We start from the raw sequence: 15,286 nt of genomic DNA, 5'->3' as shown, positions 1-15,286 counted from the left end.
CAGAAAGTCTCTGAAAGTAAGCTTTTAAAAATGTTAATACTGCACTGTAAAAACAGAAAAAGGTTCTCTGTGAAGTCAGAAAAGCTATCCTGAAAACTGCCTCCTTCAAAAAGTTCAAGAAAACCCACTTCACATACACACAAGCAACAAGAAAGTATGGAAGTCAAATCCCATAGGAGACTACTGTAGTGAAAAAGAGAATAAGAACCGAATAGCACTTCTATAGACAATAAAAGCACGGCAGAAAGACATGCCCACAGGGTAGATCAAAACTAACACACGCTACTTAAAAGACACTAAGAAAATGATATGAGACATGAACTATATAAATCAGAGTTAGAAACAATCAAAATGAAATGAACAAACTCAGAATAGAAATCGAAATAAGAAAAAAATTACTTTGGAAATGAAGACTAAATTAAAAGAAACCCAAGGTTAGTAAATGCATTTGATTATGCTTTAAGATGAAGAGGAGGAAGATTTTAAAAATCAATGAGAGGTTTAAAAAAAATCAGAGAGAAAATGGCAAATATTGAAGCTAGGCAAAGGAGTCCCATGGGGGGAGAAAGGAGGCAGGGATAAGAAAACAAATACTACAAACTAGACTTCAAGAAAGCCCTCTTGAAATAAAAAAATATATATGTTTGCATCTAGGCATTGAGAGAACACATTGCACCTGAGAAAATTGACCTAGAATTATCAACACTAAGACACATTCTTGTAAAAATACTGGACTTTAAAGAAAAAATAATGCAAATTTCTTTGGGTATCTAGACAAAAAGAGCAAGTGACTTAGATGAAAGAGAATTAGATTATCCTCAGACTTTTTGGCAGCAATACTTTATGCCAGAAGAAAATGGAGCAACATATTTAATATACTCAAGGGAAAAAAATGTGAGAATATGATAATTGCAAGGAATTGAAACATATCCATATGTTAAAAATCCATGAGGTAATGATGGTATAAATATGTATATATACATATATTTCATTCTATTGGTCACCATTAGAGGATGATAGGGAACCAATTCAATATCCTAAAAACTGGCAAATAAATGGGAAAAGTCAATCATTGTCCTTGCTTATGGTATGAACTATACTACTATGAAACCAAATAGCAGGTGAAAGGAATCATTTCTTTATAAAGTATTCTAACTAATAAAGGAAAAAGAAATCATAGGGTAGATTATTATGATTTTTAGCTTCCTATGAATTAAGAAACCTTAGTTCATACTATCAAGCAGTATCAGCAGCTACAGACATCCCAAAAATAGAAGCAAATAGACATATGTGCCTCATGAGAAAGGAAGCAACACCACCCAAATAGCCTTGCTAAAAAAATTGAATCCAAGCCTGAGCCTCTAAATTTTGCCAACTTGCAGAAACAGTGAAACATGTCAAACCGCATGAATATTCAACTAGTAAAAATCAGATTGTGGGAAACTGTGCAAGACAAATGGCCCATGTTCTTCAACAGATATAAGGAAGAGAAAGGAACGAGAGTCAGTAAGTAAAAAAAAAAGAGAGAGAGCAAAGCTCAAATATAGCGCTAAAGGACATTCAGGTGAAGAAGCTATAATGAAATGCAAGTGTGGTGATTTTAAAACATGTCTGCAGAATTTCATTTTATTTTATTTTAAAGATTTATTTATTTGTGAGAGAAAGGGTGGTGGGAGGGGGAGGGCCAGAGAGAATCTCAAGCAGACTTCATGCTGAGCATAGAGCCAGACATAGGGTTCAATCTTGTGACTCTGAGATGATGACCTGAACCAAAACCAAGAGTCAGATGCTTAACTGACTACACCACCCAGACGCTCCATGTCTGCAAAATTCTAAACACTCCTCCCTCTCCTTGAATCTGGACTAGCCTTTGTGACTCACCTGTAACCAAGAGAATGCAATGGAAGTGACTCTGCATGACTTCTGAGACTAAGTTATAAAAAGCAATGACATTTCCTCCTCGCTCACTGGGACACTCACTTTTGGAGCCCTGAACTACTTACTGTGTAAGAAATCTGATTTCTAGGAGGCTGCCGTGCTGGGAGAAAGCCCAGGCCACATGCAGAGACCATGCATGGGTCCTCTGGTGGATAGTCCTAGCTGAGGTTCAGATCACAGCTGACAGACAGGATCCTCTCCCAGACATGTGAGGGAAGATGCTTCTAGATGACATCAGCCTCCGGCTGTTGAATCATCTCCAGACACTGAGTCTTCTCAGCTCAAACACCATGAAATAAAGACAGCGGTGTACTCTGGCCAGTTCATACTGGCTTGCAGGAGCCAATTGTCAACATCTTTTCCCAACTCCGCATTCACTGATGTCACATGTACCTTGCAGTTGGTCGTGGGAGGAGTATTTACCCCATGGAAATCAGCAAATACTACAAATCAGGGGCATTCCTCTGTGCCTTGTCTGACTTCCTGACCCACAACATCCATGAGCATAATAACGTAGGTGTTTCAAGCCATCTAGGTTCAGAGTCATTTTTTTACAACAAGGAAATGACTACTGTAAATAGATAGTAGTCACTTTTGTGGGGAGGAAGGTGATTGAGATTGAAACTTCTGGGGTAGCTGGAAATTCTATTAATATGGGTGGTGGCTATAAAGATGTTCATCTTAAAATAGTTAAGTCATATTTGTTTTGTGTGATTTTCTGTGTCCTTTATAATAAACATTTCTCTACAACAGTCTTTTTTATGTTGGAGATAGTAGGGTGATTACTTCATTTGTCTTTATTTCCAATATATATCCAGCAAAATGCATTTTTTAAAAGATTTTATTTTTTTTAAATTTATTTGAGAGAGAGAAAAAGTGAGAGAGTATAAGTGGGGAGGGGGGCAGAGGGAGAAACAGACTCCCCACTGAGCAGGGAGCCTGACGCAAAGCTCGATGCCAGGATCCCGGGATCATGACCTGAGCCAAAGGCAGACGCTTAACTGACTGAGCCACCCCAGTGTCCCTAAAATACAATTTTTTTAACTTTTTTTTTTTAATGTAAGCTCTACACCCAACGTGGGGCTTAAACTCATGAACTTGTGATCAAGAGTTGCATGCTCTATCGACTGAGCCAGCCAGGTGCCCCCAAAATGCATTTTTTGATATGAAATAACTCTAGGACAATGCTAAGAGTTAAATTTTAAAATTTTGAAACCTAAATTGTGTAAGCCTATAGGAGCCTCAAGGTGATGCAATATATATTCAGAAAATAAACAATCGTATAGTCTCAAAGGAGAAAGCCACTTATAATGAGTTCAGTTCTTAATTCCTCTTGATCAAAGTAAAAAATGAGCTTACTTTCAGCTTATACAACTATCATAACATTTATGAGTGTGCCAGAATTTATGGGATATAAGAATAAAGCCTTCTTAGTATGTTTCTTACTGTGTTTTACATAGAACAGGGAATATGCTTATAATTTATTTACTAAGACAATTTTTAAAAATTTTATTTATTTGAGAAAGAGAGAGAGAGAACAAGAGAGAAAGCCTGAGCAGGGAGAGGGAGGGAAAGAAGCAGACTACCTGTTGAGCAAGGAGCCCAAAGCAGGGCTCAAACCCAGGACCCCGGGATCATGACCTGAGCTGAAGACAGGTGCTTAACTGACTGAGCTATCCCAGGCGCCCCTACTAAGACAACTTTATATTAAATGCTTTGAACATACACAGTGTTCCTGTTTTAATTGTATTAGATATCACTAGATTTGATCAGATTGGATATTTGTTCCTAACATGTGGGGCCCTATATTTAGCAAACTTAGAATGACAGTGATAATAATATCATAAACCCTACATAATAGGCCCTCAATATTTGAGCTGTATTGAGATGGTAGAGTGCGTAGTCATAGAGTATGATTTCAGGTGTGCAGGAAAGGTCCCTGCCACAGGTTCTGAAATTCCACCATTAGAATGTATTTCCTTGGGTCTAAATATCACATCCCTTTCAGCCAACACCTCTACAGGAGGCAGATGTCACAAATCTCATGAGACTTACGGGAATGTACTTGGCCCCATGGCAGGGTAGCAGAGACCTCAGAAAGGGAGGGGGGAAGCTGTGGAATGGCGAGGTGGGAGTTCCAAAGATAAGCTTTGCCTTCTTCACACCCACTCTGTTGAGCAGTCATAGGTTTTCCAGCTTATTCTGAGAAACCTTTTTTCCTAGAATGTGGCAAAGTGCTGAAAGATTTCTTGGCACCAAAAGGAAAGATTTAGGAATGAGGTAAAATGTAATGGGTTAAGCATTGGCTAAAATAACACATGTGGCGGGATTGAGTAAACAGTCTCGATGTAGTAGTAGCTTTATTTATTAAATAAATATTATCATTTCTTACATTTCAAAGCCCCATCATCCACGCAGAGTTATCCAGTGCTCTTTGATAAATTCAGCCCAGTTCAGGGATTCGGACCTGATTATAAAAACTTCAGTCTGGGGTGCCTGGGTGGCTCAGATGGTTGAGCGTCTGCCTTCGGCTCAGGTCATGATCCCGGGGTCCTGGGATTGAGCCCCTCGTAGGGCTCCCTGCTCAGCGGGGAGTCTGCTTCTCCCTCACCCTCTGCCTCTCCCCCTGCTCATGCGCTTTCTCTCTCTCTCTCTGTGTCTCAAATGAATAAATAAAATCTTAAAACAAACAAACAAAACTTCAGTCTCATTTAGTTGTTAACTATCTCTGATCACTATCTTTATAACTAACATAACTATATAACTGGCATAACTACAGTGAATCTCTCTCTCTCTCTCTCTCTTCCCTTGCCAGTTTATGACAATGTGACAGTCTGGGTCTCACATGAGAATGGGTGTAGTGGTTATTTTGTGGTTATCCCCATTTCTGTCTGACCTGCGTCCCCCCCATGAGGCACTTCAGTAAAGTAGCAGTCGGCATGTAACTCCAGGCATGAGGCTGGCCTTCTCTGTGTGTGTGCTCCAGAGACTCTTGAGTCCTCCCAAGAGATGCTGTTGCGAGATGGTAAGGGCCCACGATCCAACTCTTAACCTCTATGAGTGTTGGTGGCCTCTGCACTAGCCAGAGAAGGTCCCTTTCTGCCCCTCTCTGCCCCTGTTTGTATAGTCAAGAGTAGCGATGGTAGGGGTGACATTATGGGCTCTAGAGAGTGGCCCCTGACCTGAGCTTGGGTGGCTCAGCCGTCCGATGGGTGTTTGAACTTACAAGTTGAAGCATAACACCTTGTATTCTCAGCCATGAATGGTCTCCTCTATTCTCAACAATTCCACCTTGATGATGTATCTTTCAGGTTTTAGCCACAGCTTTGCACAAACCATTGAATAGGCAGAGGTACAATTTGTTTGTGTTTGCAGTCAAGGACTCAATGACAACAGGAAAATGCACATTGGATACTTTATTTTTACACATTAACAAAACTCCTGGTCCCCCTTAACTATTACAGTGTTATCTTTGATATAATCGTGTATTTTTGTTTCCACTGTGTAATTATAAAACATAAAACATTGAAACAGAAAACAAAAACCCATAAAAAATATGATGCTGATGGTTCCTTTCCACTCCTTACTTCTTGCACCTCACAATTTTGTTTTTCTTCTTCCCCTTCTTTTTTTCATGTTTGCTTTCTCTTTAATTTCTCTTTTTACATAGCTGTTTACTCCTTTAGTAACCTATTGGTGGCACCCAAAGGCATTTCTTAGGCTACTTGGCGGAAATAAAGAGAAATGAAGAGATTGTAGAATCGTTTACTGATTAAGTGATTTATTTCAACTGGAGTACTGTCACTTTCATCTGATCCTACTCCAACTAAACACAACCTAAGTTTCCTAACATATGCTAGCAAAATATTACTTTACATTTAGTGCATTCAATTTTAAATCTTAAGTCCAAATTGCCAAACATTTTTAATGAAAATGTTTCCAGAAATTGATGATATTTAGATGACCAAGATGGTATTCATCAGTGGTTTTGATTTAAAAGTCAAAGAAACAGAACATGTCAACTTTGAGTTTCTGTGGAAGTTTTCTCTTGCCTGGCCTTCTGTTCTTCTGTTGTAATCCCAGACACAACTGCTAAGTTACTTACGCTGCCAGCATGTCCACGTCTGTCTGGTTTGTCCTGACTGGCTTTAGCTTTCCTAGGATGGCCGTGTAAACTTTTTGACCTTAAAGATGGGAATCCCAGAGTTTGGTCTGGTTTCACAGACAGTAAATTTTCCTTTTCAGTTCTGTCAGTGACAGCTAGAGATAAACGAGAGATCTGAGGGACTCTTTCAGACACACAGTTTTCATCTTCGGTGTCTGCGAATTGCTCTTTATGCTCGGTTTGCATTGCAGCTTCTGACACAATGTAAGGGATGTCGGTACTGCGAGAACGTGTGATCTTTTGAACTTGATACTTCCATTCTGTCGTCCACTGTTGAACTGTAGAGGGGCATGCTGGGTCCATGATTGAACTGTACTCTGTGCTCCAGTTGTTAACCCCACTGACCAGCTTTCGTCCCCGGGAATATACAAAGCTTCTGGACTTCATTGTTTTATAAGCACTGAACGTTTCATCAGGATGATAGCGTGTCAACTTTGCTTCTTCCAGGGGATAGGAAATTGTGCCTTCTATCTGTGTTGTTTCCACTGTGAGCTGTGGGTTTTGAAAATCTGATTTGTTCTGTCCATGCATAACATCTGTTTGATTTACACTTGGGGGAACAGATTCTTCCCGTTTAGAGTCGGCCTGCCTTCCATCATCTTCGGCTGAAATCCCAATTTCTGGACCTAATGTCAGCTCTGAAGAGTTCTTGACACTGTCTAATGCAAGTTGACTGCAGTCTGGTGTTGCTGGTGGACTTGTGCTGGATAAAAGGTGAAGGCTGCCCTGACGCTCTGGTATCAGATGCATTTTTGACTCCTTCTCTTCCTTCATTCGGAAGGAACAGGCTTTTTTCCTGAATCCTGTCCCTGGTGGCATGGAGAGAGAAGCATCCTCATAGAGCAACTCCTCTCCATTAAAATGGTATCTATACATGCTGTAGCCATCAGAGCTATTGATACTGCTTTGTCTTAGAAGATAAGTTGCATCACATTCAGAAGAAGCTCGGGACCGTGTCTGTATCAGGTCAGACTTGTCAATTCCCGCGAGATTTTCAAGAGCATTCACCATTCTGTTAGACAATTCCTCCAGCTGGGAAAGTCGAATGTCAACCGTCTGCAGGGAAGTTTTCATAAAATTTTCTCTTTCGTTGATTTCTTCCAATCTCATTGACATGTTTTCAACTCTGGTGAACACAGAGGGATAGATTTATTAAGCTGAGATTAACTAAATATTAAAAACAAAAGTATAATGTTATTATTGTTATGTGATTTTCAGGTCTTTTGAGAATCATGGAGCTCATTGGGCATGTTTTCAAACTTCATACTACTTCATACTTCAAACTACTAAAAATGACTGTGAGGAGTATCAGAAAGTAATAGAATTACAGTTAACGCATACAGTGCGTACTATTTACCATTCATGGCTCCAAGTGTCTTATGTATTCATTAATAAGTACTTACTGAGGTACTATTCTAGGCTGGTTTAATCCTCATAACAGCCTTATGAGGTAAGCACTATTATCATCCCCATTTTAATGAGGAAATCAAGTCATCGTGTAAATAATTTGCCCAAAGTCACATGGCTGGTAAGCAGTGGGGCTGTACAGTTTGAATGCACACAATCTATTCTAGCATTTGCTCCAGCTTTTGTCTCTTAGCTGGTACATCGCATTGCCTCTGAGAATAAAGGAAGATACTAGCACTTAGGTTTTTGAGGCTTGATTATAGCTGTCAGCAATTAATGGTTAAAATGATAAAACTAATTAAAATCCTTATTTGAAGTTCAGGGGATTCAAATGATGAATTGTTAGTAATTAAGTACAGATTATCAGACGGTTTACTTAAGGGACAAAAGGTCATTTAATTATCTGAAGAATACCACTAACTTTAAATTGCTCATTATATTTAATAATTAGTATTCCCTTAATGGGTGCTTAAAAAAAGACCATGGTAGATTATAAATATCTGCTGTTAGATTTTTAACTGCTAGAAGATCAGGCAACAACTTATGAAACCATAATGTTGTCTGAACTAAAACCTGCTGGTATAGACTATGTTTTATATTTCAAGAATACGTACAACATGAATTTTTTCAACTGGTTTGTGAAATTTAACTCTAAGAGGCAGTGAGGTACGCCCAGGACCTAGCACTGCCTTCTAAAAGGTGAATTGAGGGCACCTGGGGTAGCTCAGTTGGTTGAGAGTCTGACTCTTGATTCTGGCTCAGGTCATGATCTCAGGGTCATGAGCTCGAGCCCCTCCTCAGGCTCACACTCAGCAGGGAGTCTGCTTGGGATTCTCTCCCTCATTCCGCACTCACATGCGCGTGTGCTCTCTCTCTCAAAAAAACCAAAAAACAAAAAACTTAAAAAAATAAAAATAAAAGTTGAATTTGCCCCCCAGGACGTGGTGGGGTTGGGCAGTGGGGATCACGGCTCCCAGCTGGAAGCCTCTGGGCCCTCTGAACCAGTGGTATGGGGGGCCATTCCGGCAAGTTCATCCCTGGGTGAAGACCAATACTTCGGTCTGATTCTGTCATGCTTTGTTTTCTCCCACCTTCCGATCTTTTCTAAGAAACATACTGGCAGTCTCCAGGGTCACCCAGTTTGCATTGAGTCTGTTTCTAGCAGGTCTTTGCTACCTTCTTACATATCCTTGTAAATCCTTTCGCTTGTTCTCCTTGCTTTCCTCTTACCTACTTCCTGAGCGCCCACTGCTCTTTTCTACACTGAGTTTCTGCTCTCTGACCACGTCTCCTGAGCTTTCCTCACCCCCCTGCTACCTCTGTGGTTACCCTTCCCTGCATTCTCCCAGCGCTGCTTTTGCCAAGCTGCGCTTCTGTTGGTCACATTGACAGCCACGCTCTGATGTGTGGGAGGGTCCTTGGCTTCTATTCTTAACTTTTTTTTGTGGGGAAAAGACTATTTATATGTCCCCTAGGAAACCACATCATTTTAGCAGGAAGGGTTTGGCTTCCTGGAAATTTGCCACCAGGAGGACCAAGTTCACTGTGTATGAGAAGTCCTGACTTCCGTACCATAGATACTACATGTTCTAAGGGTTCTTTTTCCTCTTGCATTTCGGGGACCAACAGAACGTTAGCTATTAATTTACATTACTTCAAGTAAGACTTGATTTTCTCCGTTAAATGTCATGCCTCCTTGCTTACTTCAAATCTGTTACCCTCGATGATTCTTTTTGTGTTAAAATCCACACTATCCTCTGTCAAGTCAGACTTGAGATCCTTTAATAAATACTACATTAAGAGATAATGCAAACTCTGAAAAATAAATACACTCTTAAAATATAGATAAATATCTCTCCTCCCAAATCTTTTATAATTCTCTGCCTATGTTTTTCCTGTATTACCTAATTCAGATAACAGCATGGCCAGCCACTCATACATAAAAAGGAAATTTGCTATTTGTGACAGCATGGATGGACCTAGAGGGTGTTACGCTCAATGAAATAAGCCAGACAGAGAAAAACAAATACCCTATGATTTCACTCATATGTGGAATTTAAAAAACAAAACCTGTGAACGAACAAACAGTAAAACAGAAACAGACCCCTAAATAAGACAACAAACTGGTGTTACCAGAGGGGAGAGGGAGGGAGGATGGGCAAAATGGGTGAAGGGGAGGCAGTGGTAGGTGTGGGCCTCTGGTTATAGAATAGGTCAAGGAGATGAAAGGTACAGCATCAGGAATATAGTCAGTGGTATTATACTAGTGTTGTGAAATGACAGATGGTAGCTACATTTGTAATGAGCATGGCATAAGGTACAGACTTGTCAAAACACCATTGTACACCTGACACTAATGTAACACTCTGTGTCAACCACACTTCAGTAAAAAAAATAAAATAAAAAGGAAATCTCAAAGTCATCTGATCCTTAAGTCTCCCTTACTGCACTCTGTCTCCCCACTTCTCTAACCCCCCCAGCCCCTGCATTGAATAAACTACCAAGCCCCGTGGTAGGACTCCTCTGTGGCTGTCTCTAAATCTCCTCCTATTCCTACTGCCACTTCCTTAATTGAAACTATGGAGGAAACGATGTTTCACGATGTGGCTTAGATTAAGAAAAATGATCAGATGCTTATTTCAAGCCTGTAAACAGCTGCAGCGTTGGAGACAACAAAGTTTAAATGTTATGCCAAATCAAGGGACACTGTATTGAGTTTTTATAGTATGTGTGAAAGGAGAAAGAAATACATGAGTTTAAATTCATTTATATCTGAAATGATGAACAAAAGGATGGATAATAAACCATCTCCTATGCTAGCCATATTTTGACTTCCCTCAATTACTTAAGACATTTCACAAAGCTTGACATCCCTACAAAGAGTGATTTCCATTTCAGATGCGGAAAGACAGGCTAGCTAGGAAACACTTTGACAAGAGTCCCAGATCTGTTGACATACTGAGTGGCAGGAAAACACACAAGAGAAGTCTGTCATTTCTGATAGAGCTCACAGCAAAACATGAACTCTCTTACTTTCTAAGTCTTAATCCTGCTTTCCTTTCAGCATGGAGTGAAGTATTTTTCAGCATAGCACAGAATACAAAGGTATTCTAAGGCTAAGTGATTTGCTCTTCAAGACGTATTTCTCACATGCCATATTTCTTTTTTTTTTTTTAAAGATTTTATTTATTTATTTGAGAGAGAGAGAATGAGAGAGAGAGAACACCTGAGAGGGGATAGGGTCAGAGGACAAAGCAGACTCCCTGCCGAGCAGGAAGCCCGATGCGGGACTCGATCCTGGGACTCCAGGATCATGACCTGAGCCGAAGGCAGTCGCTTAACCAACTGAGCCACCCAGGCGCCCCTCACATGCCATATTTCTAATTTCATATGTTCCTTTTTTAATTTTTCTTTTAGAAATTTTCATACAGTAACTTGTTTTATTTCTTTCGGTTTTCAGTTGTATGAATCACCCATTGTGTAACTTTAAGATGTCAAGTGTATTGATACATTTATATATGGCAACATGATTACCACTGTAGTGTCAGCTAACACCTTCATAATGTCACATAATTATCCTTTATTTTTTGTGGTGGGGATAATTAAGATCTAGTCTTTTAGCAATGCTGAAGTTAATAATACAGTATTTTTTACTATAACCACTATGAGGTACATTAGATCTCCAGGGCTTACTTATCTACTGGTTGCAACATATCCTCAATTCCCATGGTAACACCTGGGTAGCTACCATTCTACTCTCTGTTTTTATGACTTTAGCCTTTTCTGATCCCACATATACATGAGATCATACAGCATTTCTCTTTCTCTGGGCGACTTATTTCACATAAGCATAATGTCCTCAAGATCCATCCGTGTTGTCACAAATGGCAGGGTTTCCTTCTTTCTCGTGGCTAAATAATATTCCATTGTATATATAAACCATGTCTTCTTTATCCATTCATCTGTTGTGGACACTTGGGTTGTTTCTATATCTTGGCTATTACAAATAATGCTGCAATAAACATAGGAGTACATATATCTCTTGGCTGTCCTGTTTTCATTTCCTTTGGATATATACCCAGGAGTAGAATTACTGGATCATCTGGTAGTTCTATTTTTAAATTTTTGAGGAACCTCCATATAGTTTTTCATAGTGGCTGAACCAGTAAGCTTTCATTTCATATCTACAGAATACAGTAAGTGTATGTTTAACTTTATAAGAAACTGCCAAACCATTTTTCAGAGTGGCTGCACCATTTTATAGTCCCACCAGCAGTGTAGGAGAGTTCCACAAGCTCAATGTCTTTGTTGGCACTGAGCTTGTGAACTTGGTATTATCAGTATGTTTTTATTTTAACTATTGTAATATGTGTGTAGAGTTATCACGGTTTTAATTTGTATTTCACTAATAGATAATAATGTTGAGCATCTTTGTATGTGCTTATTTGCCAAATTTAAGTCTTCTCTGGTGTGTCTATTTTCATCTTTTGCCCATTTTTAAAATTGGGTCATTTTCTCCCATATTATTGAGTTTTGAATTTTAGAAGAGTTATAGAATTTTAAGTTCCAGAAGTTTAAGACTTGTAGTATGTTGTTCAGTAGCAGTGGTAGAGTGGACATCCTTGCCTTGCTCTCAATTTTAGGGGAGAAACCATTCAGTCTTTTACCATGTTAGCTGTGGCTTTTTTATAAATGCCATTTATCAGATTGAGGAAGTTCCTCTCTGTTCCTGGGTTGCTGAGAATTTTCTGTTTTTTGGTTTTTAATTTAATTTTATTCTTTCTTTTAAAAAAAAATCAGGAATGGATGTTGAATTTTGTGGAAATATTTTTTTTCTTCACCAGTTGATATTATCATGTTTTCTTTAAACTGTTAATGTAATGGATTACATGGATTTTCAAATGTTGAACATCCTTTCATTCTTAAGACAAACTCTACCTGGTTGTGGCTAGACTCAACTTGCTAATATTTGTTGTGAAGTTTTATATCTTTGATCATAAGATCTATAGTTTTCTTTTTTAGTTCTGTCTTTGGTTTTTGTGTCAGGGTCATGCTGGCCTCAGAAATAATTTGGAAAATGACAATATCATTTACTATATAGATCTTATAGTGGTTGTTCTAGGGACTACAAGGTGGATAGTAACATTTCACAGTCTATTTAGCATCAATATTTTCCCACTTCAGTTGGATGTAAAAACATTACCACCATACGGGTCCATTTTCTGTCCACCCCTTTATGCTTTGGTTGTCTTAGATATTAACATAGACACGTATTGAAAACCCCAACATTCCTTCATTCCTGATGTTCCAAGTTTACTTCTGGTGTAGATTCTTCTGTCTGAAGAATCTCTTGTAGTGATCTTTTAGACCCCAACTGCTAACAATGAATTCTCTAAGAAGGTCTTTATTTCGTATTCATTCCTGAAGAATTTTTGTTGGATATAGAATTTTGGGGTTGACAGTTCTTTTTTCAGCCTTAAAACCATGATGCTGCTTTTTCCTGGCCTTCTTGGTTTCTCATGAGAAATCTGCCCTTATTTCAATAGCTGTTCCCCTATAAATAATGTCATTATATGTAATTTTTTTTTTGTCTTTTGTTTTCAGAAGATTCTAACATGTACCTGGGTGTGGATTTCTTTGAGTTATTCCTGTTTGCTGTTTGCTAAATTTCTTTAATGTGTAAATTTATGTCTTTCACCCAATTTGGGAATTTTTCAGTTATTATTTCTTAAAATATTATTTTCTGCATCACATTTTTTCTCTTCTCCTACTGAGACTCCGATGGCACAGTGTTACACCTTTTGTTATTGTCCCATAGTTCCATGAGGTTCCTTTTTTCCCCAGTTTACTTACTCTCTTTAGCTCAAATTAGGTAACTTCTACATATATATCTATATATACCTATATATAGATATAGATATATAGATAAATCTCTCTCTCTCTCTCTCTATATATATATATATCTTCAAGTTTACAGATTCCTTCCTCTGTCATCTCTATTATGCTATTGAACCTAGCCAGTGAAATTTTAATTTCACTTATTGTATTTTCAGTTCTAAACTTTTCATTGGTTCTTCTTTATATCTTCTATTTTTTCTAAGACTTTCTATTTCTCCATTAGTTTTAACATTCTTTGCAATTTTGTTCAAGCAGTTTTATAACAGTTGCTTTAAAATCTGTCAAATAGGGATACCCGAGTAGCTCAGTTGTTAAGCGTCTGCCTTCGGCTCAGGCTCAGGTCATGATCCTACTGTCCTGGGATGGAGCCCCACATGGAGCCCCACATCGGGCTCCCTGCTCTGCGGGAAGCCTGCTTCTCCCTCTCTCACTCCCTCTGCTTGTGTTCCCTCTCTCACTGTGTCTCTCTCTCTCAAATAAATAAAAAAAATCTTAAAAAAAAAATAAAGTCTGTCAAATAATTCAAACATCTTCACTACCTTGGCCTGACATTTATTGATTTTTTTTTCACCAGGTAAACTGAGATTTTTCTGAATTCTTCATATTCTAAATTATTTTACATTATATCATGGACATTGTGAATATCATGTCATGTGACAGAGTCTTGTATAAATCCCATGAAAAATGTTGATATTTTTCTTTTAGCAATTGACTGACCTAGTTAGGTTCGAGCTGCAAGTTCCACCATGATTTTTGTGGGCTGTGGTCCAATTTCAGTTCAATTTTCAAAGACTTGGCAGTGCTTTTGGAATCTGTCCTGTGTATGTATAGCCCAGTGATCAGTTTGGGACCTTGGTAGTGGTCTATTCATTAGTTCAGTACTCAATGCCTTTGAGATCTTTCTTCTTTTTTAATACAGGCGTTCACTGTTATAATTATTTTGAGTACCGCTTTTGCTGCATTGTATAAGTTTTGGTTATGTTGTGTTTTCATTTTTATTCATGAAGTATTTTCTTTCTTTCTCTTAAAAAAAAGTTAAATTGTGGTAAAATACATATAATATAAAATTTACCATCTTAACTATTTTTAAATGTACATTTCAGTGGCATTTAGTACATTCACACTGTTGTGAAGCCTCAAAGTACTTTCTAATTTCACTTGTGATTTCTTCTTTGACTGATTGGTTATTTAGGACTGTGTTGTTTAATTTTCATATATTCGTGAATTTTCCAAATTTCCTTTTGTTATTAATTTATCATCTTATTTCAGTGTGGTCAGAGAACACACTTTGATTAATTTCAGTCTTTTAAAGATTTGTTTAGATTCGTTATATGGTCTAACATATGGTCTATCCTGGATAATGTTCCATATGGTCTTGAGAAGAATGTATATTCTGTTGTTGTTGAGTAGTGTTCTGTTAGGTTGAATTGGCATATAGTATTATTCAAGTCTTCTATGTTTTTATTATCTTCTTTCTAGTTGTCCTATTATTAATGTAAATGAGATATTAGAGTCTCCAACTATTATTGTAGAACTGTCTGTTTCTGCCTTTAATTGTGTCAGTTTCTGCTTCATATATTATGAGGCTCTGCTATTAGGTGCATATATGTTTATAATTATTCTATCTCCTAGATAGACTGACCATTTTATCATGATTTAATGTCCTTTTTTGTTTCTAATAACAATTTTTGTCTTAAAATCTATTTTGTCTGATATTAGTATACCCACCACAGCTATACTAATATTTTTAAAGACTTAATTATTTATTTGAGAGAGAGAGAGAGACAGAGAGAGCAAGAGGGAGGAAGGGCAAAGGGACAGGGAGAAGGAATCTCAAACAGACTCCCCACTAAGAGTGGAGCCTGATGTGGAAGAATT

General features: G+C 38.1%; 1 protein-coding gene across 1 annotated transcript in view; it reads right to left on the bottom strand.

The window, feature by feature from the left end:
* Positions 1–5,884: 5,884 nt before the first annotated feature.
* TRPM1 (transient receptor potential cation channel subfamily M member 1) overlaps positions 5,885–15,286 on the bottom strand; it is an 82,428-nt gene continuing 73,026 nt past the window's right edge. The window contains exon 27 of the mRNA XM_044918300.1: positions 5,885–7,229. Coding sequence (XP_044774235.1) covers positions 5,957–7,229 — 1,273 coding nt within the window. The 3' untranslated portion in view covers positions 5,885–5,956. The remainder of the gene's footprint in view (positions 7,230–15,286) is intronic.

Source organism: Neomonachus schauinslandi, chromosome 9 (genome assembly GCF_002201575.2).
Source record: "Neomonachus schauinslandi chromosome 9, ASM220157v2, whole genome shotgun sequence".
In the NCBI taxonomy this organism is placed as follows: domain Eukaryota; kingdom Metazoa; phylum Chordata; class Mammalia; order Carnivora; family Phocidae; genus Neomonachus; species Neomonachus schauinslandi.
This window is presented reverse-complemented; position numbering and strand designations above follow the sequence as displayed.